Here is a 9,987-nt window from a genome sequence, read left to right as displayed (position 1 = left end):
GCCACCTGCTGCAGGACTACCGCACACAGGCCACCTGCTACAGGACTACCACACACAGGCCACCTGCTGCAGGACTACCACACACAGGCCACCTGCTGCAGGACTACCACACACAGGCCACCTGCTGCAGGACTACCGCGCATGGGCCACCTGCTGCAGGACTACCGCACACAGGCCACCTGCTACAGGACTACCGCACACAGGCCACCTGCTGCAGGACTACCGCACACAGGCCACCTGCTACAGGACTACCACACACAGGCCACCTGCTACAGGACTACCACACACAGACACGCTGCGTTTTAACAGCACTAAAAAAGCAATACACATGAAGCAGGAGTGTGTAGCGGGCGTCTCCAACAATACGGCGTTGATCTCTGGGGATGCGGAACGGATGCCGGATGCGTGTAAACGGAGAGGAGGGGTGGGGGAGGGGGAGGTGGGCAGAGGGAATGGAAAGACGGATAGAAAGAGGAGGCAGAGGGGGCGGAGGAAGAGAGGAAAAGAGCAGCATATAAGACATGGTCCACCCCTTCGTCCCTCAACCTGCCTCCATCCTTCTGTTCTTCGTTGGTCCTCCCCTGACTCTCAGGTAAGAGTGGAAGAGGTGATGCTTGTATCAGAGAGCATGAATGGATGGATGGATAGATGGATGGATGGAAGATTTGGATGAGTGGATGGAAGCATGAATAGCAGAGAGACAGCGAGTCAAACAGCACTGGCAACACTAAACAGTCTGAGATGTAGTTTTAGTGAAGACGAATACAGAAAACCATACAAATCTGTGATGATCAGGCATGTCAGTCTTGAATCTCAAAGGGCTAGAGTCCAGCGTGATGATAATTTAACATTGCCAAGATTCAAATTGGCTCCATGCTCAGTGTAGAGTCCCCATGATCTGATGAAGAGACTGGATAAGTGTGGTCAGTGAGTCAGACAATGGTAAGGCAAAGAAAGTTCGCAAAATGAGGTTCAGAACTGAGTCGCCAGAGTCCCACTCATTTCCAGCCCTACAATGGCAGTAATTCTATAACCGTCATGCACCTGAATGTTTCCTGCTGTTCAGACGCTGCCTGTCGGTTATGACTGGGATTGAGAGACTGACGCTGGCGTGTGTCTAGAGACTTAGGCTGGCGTGTGCTTTAGTGAATGTTTGCCAAAATGTAATCTGCTTAGCAGCAACCTGGGACTAGAACTCAATTTGTGTCTGCGTATGTGCATGAGTGTATGTACATATGTGTGTATGAGTGCATGTTTGAGTATGTGTGTTTGATCCCCTGTGTGTGCATCCCTCCATGTGTGCGTGTGTGTGTTGGTGTGTGGGCACGTGTGTGTGTGTGTATTGGTGTGTATGTACATGCGTGTGTGTGTGTGTGTGTATGAGTGTGTATATTGGTGTGTGGGCACGTGTGTGTGTGTATATTGGTGTGTATGTACATGCGTGTGTGTGTGTGTGTGTGTGTATTAGTGTGTATATTGGTGTGTGTGCACGTGTGTGTGTATATTGGTGTGTGTGCACGTGTGTGTGTGTATACTGGTGTGTGTACAGTGAGGGATAATCGGTGCTCACCTTACACTCAACCCCAATGTCTCCTCTTCTGTTCTCCGAGGTTCAGCTTGTTTTTCTTAGTTTAGAGTTTCACTCTTATCAGCTCACGTTTCCCTTCTCTGGTTAAACCTTCCCACCCTCACCTCCCTTAAGCAGCCTGGGGGGGGGGCACAGTGTGTATATATGCATAATGTATAAGATAAAACTCTCTCTGTGTCGTTGTAAATATGCAGCAGGAATAAGCCAGGTTAGACTTTTTTGGACCTCCAAGATTTCTCTTCCTCGCTTGCAAACCACATAACGCCCCTGCATCTTGATCTTTGACTTGATCTTTGCAGTATGTCGGCCCTAAACTCCGAGAACACCACCACGCTGGAGAATGCCATGCAGCTGATGATCCAGACCTTCCACAAATATTCAGGCAACGAAGGTGACAAGTACACACTCAGCAAAGCTGAGCTCAAAGAGATGCTGACCCAGGAGCTGGGAAACTACCTGGGGGTCAGTTGAAAATAATCTATATTAGATTTATTGTGTGCATGTATTGTGTGGTGTGTGTGCCTATGTGTGGTGTGTGTGCCTTCAAATGCACCTGTTTACATTCCCACTTTAACAGAACGCGCAAGACAAGGATGCTGTTGATAAAGTGATGGGCGACTTGGACTCCAATAATGACGGCGAGGTGGACTTCACGGAGTTTGTCATCCTCGTGGGCGCGCTCACCGTGGCCTGCAACGACTTCTTCCTGGAGTATCACAAGGACGACGGCAAGAAGGCTGACGCGAAACAGTAGCCGCCTCCCTAGGCTCCGAATGACAGCCAACAAATGACCGCTGAGGGACTGAGGGAGGGGACTAGAAACGAGGGGTGACGAAAACGGGGAGGAGGGGGACATGCACGCGCACGTGAATTACCCGCGAGGATCATCACGGCGGGGTAGCGCGCCAGCGGGTGTGACGCGATGCTTTGATCCCTCCGAAATAATTCTTCTATGGAGATGTGTGCTGGGGCTGAGATCTAGTTCAGTGACGGTCTTTGTTGAATATGTGAATAATGTCGATTCCCCTTCTTTCATTTTTTTAAATCTTTGTTTTGTTCTAAACACTGAAAAACACACCAAATAATAATAAAGTTGATGTTTTAAAGAGGCAGATCCTCACTGTTATTTGCCCTGTCGATATATACTGGAGACATCCAGCATTTGTTACGTTATCGTGCATGCGCTTCAATTTTTTGGCACACTTTGACTAATCTGGTGTCAGATTAAATCCCCTTTTCTGGCATAATTTAGACGAGTTTTCAGATCGTGGTTGAGTACAGACACATTTGGGTGGATAATATTCGGCAGGTGTACAATTTTCATATATGTGAACATATTTTCTCCCTGTGAAGGCAACTACCATCACAAAAGTCAATGAACAAAGAGAGCGTGGTACATGTGAGCGGCAGACCACAAAAGAAACGAAAAGGCTTCTTGAGTGTAGAACCGGGCCAGTTGGTTATTATAAATTGCACGAAATATCTTTATTGGATACATAGAAATTGAAGTCGAATGTTGGCTCTAACCATGCTTGAGTAACAGAATTTAAAAACGTTAAAATCGTTGTTATATCTTGGTTTTGATATGCGGAGTAGGCTATAAACTACTCTGAAAACATCACTGTTGGACATCTTTAATAATTCCTGAGTTATGTTAGCTGTGTTAAAAATCCAGTGAAAGAGTTTCAACTCTATTTAAACTATAATACTGGCGCAATGGGGTTGATTTTCTGCAGATACAGGTAATTTTCGTTATAACCAAGTACCTTATCTAACTAATTACAATGAACGTTACAGAACATTTGAACCAAACATAACATAATATAAAACGCTTGGTCCACTGGACTGGTCCACTTTAACTAGTGCGTCTTCCACTTTTTCTAGTGGAAGGAATCAAGTGAAGAAACACTATTCAGAATTGACCCACTACACTGACATGCACAATGAAGATCGCAATTAAACACACACCAAAAAACAAACAAACAAAACAAACAAACAAAAACAACAAAGAGAGTGCTGTACCTTTATTTAAACCTTTATACTGCACCTTTATTTATCACATTAAAAAGTAAAAGGTGGCCGTGCGTAAACGTGTATTAGGGTGCGCGAGACAGTGTAACAGTAGAACAGTTCACTGATTCCGTCAGTCCTCCGTCAGTCCTCCGTCATGCTCGTGTTCTGCACGTGTCTGGGTTTAGAAGCAGCGTTGCGGTACTTGTTGGGAGGCGGGTGGTGTTTCGGTCTGGTGCTGCCTGGCCCATATCCCCCGGTAGATGGCGGATTACCGCACCAGTGCGTCCCGAACCGGGACAGGAACACGGGTCATCTCTCGGCGTCCCCATATAAGTGCGACAGATACGGATCATCTTTCCGCACCAGTATAATTAACTCTGATAAGAAATTACGGTTTGGGAAAATCTAGAAAAGTTGGTAGCGTTAAACAAAATTTCTTGAAGCAAGTTTTCATTTAGAAACAGGAAGTGCTGCCACACAAATTGGAAGTAAACGAAATAGTCCAGACTGAAGAGGAAGAAACTTTCCATGAGGAGCCTTGACCATAGTTCATAGGAAGGTACGGTGATTATATTCATAATAATGCTGTAATATTTAGACACTTTTCTACGGGAAGCATGGGCAGGGGTAGATTTAAGAGGATATCAAGGCAAGGAGATCGTTAGGAGATCGTTAACCTTGAAAGGAGAAGACAATAGCAGTGCAGACGAGGTTGGTGCAAATATAGTGATGGGTGGATACCCGACATTCCTAATGATACAAACCAGAAACAATGAGACACGGTGTGGGCCCACACCATTCATCCACAACACCCCATAACACGTTTAAACTTGAGTTAAAATAACAGCAGATAAAACCAGGGAAGCTTTGATAAGTGTCCCATAGCTGATAATGCATCTGAGCATGTGTGCAGCTAAATAGTCTGTTTGTTATCTCCATTTCTCAAAAGAACGTTGAAGCGCCTTGCACACTGTGATCAAGATAAACCTTCTTCAGATGCCCTAAAGCAAACACAAACACATTTCACCTTTCTCTCCAACAACAGCTTGCTTCTGCATTTCTCTACAGTGTTAACTTATATCTAGAATATTTCCCTGCCTGCATAATCTTTCCATGTCATACATCACCATTTAGTGTATTTTCTCACAAGTGTGTACGATAATTAGCAGTTTAGCTATTGTTAATAGAATAATGCAATACTGCACGAGTCCAGAATGGCCATTACACAAAACAAAGACGCTGACACTATATGGACAGAAACGGTTAGTGTGTTAGGCCTCTATGAGAAGTTTGACTGGAAGCAGGGGTGTAAAGTTACTTCATACAGGCATTAAAATATCTCTTTCCAACTGTCTCACCTAAGGTAATTAGCAGTCATGAGTCTCCTGAGGGAGTTGTGAGCTCAATAGTGTCAGAGGGTGGAGCTTGTGGGCGGTGGTGACTCAGTCTAGCTGTCTACTTGCAGGGAGTATAATTGTGATTGGCGGCAGAGTGACGTGTCCTCTGTCACTTTTCCAGGTTGTCACTCTAAGGGAGGAGATGCAGGAATGGAGGAGGGTTGCTCCAGGATATGACAGTTCTTCAAAATGATTCTTGTTCCTGTTTCATATTTAGATATTCCAAAAGAGTCTTTATATAAACCTAGCAGTCCAGAGTCAAAAATGCAACCTTCCCAGTGCCCCTCCCCCTGAGTGGGTCCTCCCTCTTCCCTCTGTCCTCCAGCCGCCATTGGTTCCGGGCAGCGTCTGGAAGGGCTGTGGAGGCGGCTGATTGGTCAGCCGGGTGTATTGATGACAGTCTTGGCGGAGTTCTGAAACAGAGGCTGTAGAAACATCCCTACTGTGCCGAAGACGCACACGAAGACAAAGATCCACAGGAAGAGACGGTCAATCACCATGGCAACGTACTTCCAATCCTCACTCACCTGTGAGAGAGAGATAGAGAGAGAGAGATAGAGAGCGGAGGGGAGGGAAAGAGATAAGAAGAATGATGGATGTAAAAGAGACCAGGGAGGCAATAGAGATGTTAAAACAGCAAAAAAAGACGTGAGAAAGGATAAGGAGAAAAAAGGTGAGAGAGAGACAAAGTGAGAGAGGAGACATGGAGTTTGTGTGGAGGGAAAGAGGGTGAGGAGAGAGAGAGAGAAAAGGAGGGTGAGGAGAGAGAGAGAGAGGGAGAATGAGGGGAGGGTGAGGAGAGAGAGAGGGAAAAGGAGGGTGAGGAGAGAGAGAGGGAGAATGAGGAGAGAGAGAGGGAAAAGGGGATTAGGGTGAAGAGAGAAGGAGAGAAAAAGAGAGAAGGAGAGGTGGGTGAGGAAAAAGAGAGAAGGAGAGGAGGGTGAGGAGAGAGAGAGAAGGAGAGGAGGGTGAGGAGAGAGAGAGAGAAGGAGGGTGAGGAGAGGTTAATGGGCACAGCGTGTTAATGAGGTAGAGGCACGGGGGACCTCCACAGTAACCACGGCAATGGCCATACTATAGAGTCGGCATTGAGACCACCCGTAACCATGGGGATGAGGCGCAGGTCAACATGAGGGGCAGAATAACTGGAGGCTCTTAAATGAAGAGGCTCCATCCTGCTGGTAGGGTTAACCCTAACACTCACCCTCATCCTAACCCTCACACAACCCTCATCCTAACCCTAAACCTCACCCACACTCTAACCCTCACCCTCACACTAACCCTCACCCTAACCCTCACCCACACTCTAACCCTCACCCTCACACTAACCCTCACCCTAACCCTCACCCTCACTCTCACCCTCACACTCACCCTCACCCACACACTAACCCTCACACTAACCCTAACCCTCACCCTCACACTAACCCTCACCCTCACACTAACCCTCACCCTAACCCTCACCCACACACTAACCCTCACCCTCACACTAACCCTAACCCTCACCCTCACCCTAACTCTCACACTAACCCTCACCCACACACTAACCCTCACCCTCACACTAACCCTCACCCTCACACTAACCCTCACCCTAACCCTCACCCTCACACTAACCCTCACACTAACCCTCACACAACCCTCACACTCACCCTTACCCACACACTAAACCTAACCCACACCCTCACCATCACACAACCCTCACACTAACCCTCACCCTCACCATCCCCTCACACTAACCCTCACCCTAACCTTCACACTAACACTCACCCTCACACAACCCTCACCCTAACCCTCACACTAACCCTCACCCTAACCCTCCCCCTCACACTAACCCTAACTCTAATATAGGAATAACCCTAATATAGGATGAATTGTGGGATATCAGGAGCCATGACTATAAACTATTAACATGACTATAAACTATAAACCCCATGAGGGCCAGAGATATGAAAATCTAATCTAAGCCTTTTTATGAAAATGTCCCTTTAATGCAGCTTCTCAACTCGCCCTGCAATCCATTTAATTCAAATGAGTCTCAGAGGACAGTGTCTCCTAGTGCGCTCCACAGCCCTGCAGACATCTCCAGACAGAACGGGCAGTACTCACACTGCGGTCGTCATCTTCACTCTTCATGTGACTGGCGATGAAGCGCACCCCGTCCACGGCCTCCTCAAACCCCGAGCAGGCGTGTCCCAGCAGGCTGTGCGTCAGACCCGCCCCCGGCGTGGCGTGCTTGGCCCGTCCGAGTCCCGAGCCCTGGAGGGGCGTGGAGGCTCCGCCTTCCCTCACGTCCGGCCCCCCTTCCCTCAGGCCATTGGGCCCGTCCACGGACCCCGCCCCTCCTCCTCCACCTCCACCTCCCCTGCCGCTGCCCAGCTCCACCCCTCCGAACTGCTCGACGGAGGCGCGGTTCACGTAGCATGTGCAGCCCTCCCCGGCCTCCTTGACGGCGGGGTCGGCGGGGGTCACGGGTCCGAGTCCCGTGGCGTGGTGCCGTTCTTCGGCCTGACGGCGTCGTCGGCGCAGACGTTGGCGTTCTCCGCTGTCCCGCGGCTGCCGCATAAAGAGCAGAGAGGGGAGACGCTGGAGGAACACCAGCTTCACCCACGACGGCATGGTGTGTGTGGTGGGCGAGCGGTGGTGCACGTTGAGCACGCACACGCTCGTCACAATGGAGAAGGTCACCAGCACCATGGTGAACATCAGGTACTTCCCCACCAGCGGCACGTCCAGCGAGGTGGGCGGCACGATCTTGGAGATGAGCAGGAGGAAGACGGTGAGCGCCAGGAGGACGGAGATGCAGAGGGTCATCTTCTCGCCGCAGTCGGACGGCAGGTAGAAGACCAGGATGGCCAGCGAGGTGATGAGCACGCAGGGGATGATCAGGTTGATGGTGTAGAAGAGCGGCTTGCGGCGGATGATGAAGTCGTAGGTGATGTCCACGTAGGCCGGTTCCGACGGGTTCTCGTTGCGCCGGCCCGGCAGCGCGATGATGTCCCACTCGCCGCTGGGCGTGAAGTCGTCCATGCTGGCCACGTCGGCCCGCAGCACCAGGTCCACCTCCGTGCGGTCGTAGGTCCACGAGCGGAAGGTGAGCGTGCAGTTCTGCTGGTCGAAGGGGAAATGCTTCACTTCGATCTTGCACGCGCTCTTGTAGATGGCCGGCGGCAGCCAGAAGACGCTGCCGTCGTGAGAGACGACGGCGTTGGAGTAGAAGGACACCTCGTACATGCCGTCAGCGCTGGGGAAGATGGGAAAGGTCACCTGTGTTTTAGACTTTCAGAGGACACGTACATTATGTGGCTATTCAAGTCTATTGTATTACGTGTGGCACACTACTGGACGAAGCCAGCAAACACACACACACACACACACACACACACACACACACACACACACGCACTCATGATCCCCCATGAACATATTAGTGAGTGCTTGTATGATAATAAGGCTTAGCCTCACGTCATCTTTGACATTTGGTGACAGTCAGGTCATGTAAGGTGAGGCGTAGGGGTCAGTGTTACTACACCAGTGCAGGTGGAGAACAACTCACTTGTTGTAGAGGACAACATCTGGCAGCCAGATGTGTTTGGAGGGGAGGCGAACCTTCTTCATGCCATCAAACTCTTCTGGGACCCACGTCAGACGATAGTCCTGCCACTCCTGAGCACAGCAGCCATATTGACCATTAGAAACAGAACATACTGCAAAACACCAGAAATGGTGCACGCTGAATTATCAGTACTGGTATGTGCTACTGATGCCACATTATCAGTACTGGTATGTGCTACTGATGCCACATTATCAGTACTTGTATGTGCTACTGATGCCACATTATCAGTACTGGTATGTGCTACTGATGCCACATTATCAGTACTGGTATGTGCTACTGATGCCACATTATCAGTACTGGTATGTGTTACTGATGCCACATTATCAGTACTTGTATGTGCTACTGATGCCACATTATCAGTACTGGTATGTGCTACTGATGCCACATTATCAGTACTGGTATGTGCTACTGATGCCACATTATCAGTACTGGTATGTGCTACTGATGCCACATTATCAGTACTGGTATGTGTTACTGATGCCACATTATCAGTACTTGTATGTGCTACTGATGCCACATTATCAGTACTGGTATGTGCTACTGATGCCACATTATCAGTACTGGTATGTGCTACTGATGCCACATTATCAGTACTGGTATGTGCTACTGATGCCACATTATCAGTACTGGTATGTGCTACTGTGCAGTCACATTTTATATTTCACAGTGATGACTGAATTTGACTGATTAGAAAGCAGCCAATTAATTTTGATAAATTAAATATACTCTGAATGAGAGTGTTAAAGAGCCATAATGAATAGCTGTCATCTTAACACCCAAACACACACACTCACTCACACACACACACTCAGTGGTGGGTGTGGCAGTGGGTCATGACCCTGCCCACTCACACACGGTGCTCAGTGGTGGGTGTGGCAGTGGGTCATGGCCCTGCCCACTCACACACGGTGCTCAGTGGTGGGTGGGGCAGTGGGTCATGGCCCTGCCCACTCACACACGGTGCTCAGTGGTGGGTGTGGCAGTGGGTCATGGCCCTGCCCACTCACACTTGTGGCAGGTTTGGCAGGGTAAGTTGGTCCAGGAGCTGCAGTGTTGTGAAGACACTGTGACAGCGCGTTACTGACAGCACGTTACTGACAGCATGTTACTGACAGCAGGTGTCCGTGCTGCCATGCAACATTTAAGAGAGGCCTGGCTCTCAGTCTCCGCTCTAATTAATCTCAAAGGTGTTCTATCGGGTTGAGGTCAGGACTCTGTGCAGCCTAGTCAAATTCATCCACACCAGACTCTGCCATCCATGTCTTTATGGACCTTGCTTTGTGCACTGGTGTCATGGTCATGTTGGAAGAGGAAGGGGCCAGCTCCAAACTGTTCCCACAAAGTTGAGAACATGGAATTGTCTAAAATGTCTTGGTATG

The 9,987-nt window shown here is 49.1% G+C and overlaps 2 protein-coding genes across 2 annotated transcripts in view; one reads left to right on the top strand and one right to left on the bottom strand.

The window, feature by feature from the left end:
* Window positions 1-565: 565 nt before the first annotated feature.
* Window positions 566-2,665, top strand: s100t (S100 calcium binding protein T). Its single transcript, XM_076970515.1, has 3 exons — window positions 566-592; window positions 1,888-2,050; window positions 2,166-2,665. The coding sequence occupies exons 2-3, from the start codon at window positions 1,889-1,891 to the stop codon at window positions 2,340-2,342; spliced, it is 339 nt and encodes a 112-aa protein (XP_076826630.1). The 5' UTR covers window positions 566-592; window position 1,888; the 3' UTR covers window positions 2,343-2,665.
* A 932-nt stretch (window positions 2,666-3,597) lies between these two features.
* chrnb2 (cholinergic receptor, nicotinic, beta 2) overlaps window positions 3,598-9,987 on the bottom strand; it is a 21,188-nt gene continuing 14,798 nt past the window's right edge. The window contains exons 4-6 of the mRNA XM_076970882.1: window positions 8,549-8,658; window positions 7,102-8,236; window positions 3,598-5,525 (exon numbers count right to left, since the gene is read on the bottom strand). Of these exons, the coding sequence (XP_076826997.1) occupies window positions 5,376-5,525; window positions 7,102-8,236; window positions 8,549-8,658 (1,395 nt within the window). The 3' untranslated portion in view covers window positions 3,598-5,375. The remainder of the gene's footprint in view (window positions 5,526-7,101; window positions 8,237-8,548; window positions 8,659-9,987) is intronic.

This window comes from Brachyhypopomus gauderio, chromosome 13 (genome assembly GCF_052324685.1).
Source record: "Brachyhypopomus gauderio isolate BG-103 chromosome 13, BGAUD_0.2, whole genome shotgun sequence".
Taxonomy (NCBI): Eukaryota; Metazoa; Chordata; class Actinopteri; order Gymnotiformes; family Hypopomidae; genus Brachyhypopomus; species Brachyhypopomus gauderio.
Note: the sequence above shows the minus strand (reverse complement) of the source record. Positions and strands in the feature narration are given on the sequence as shown.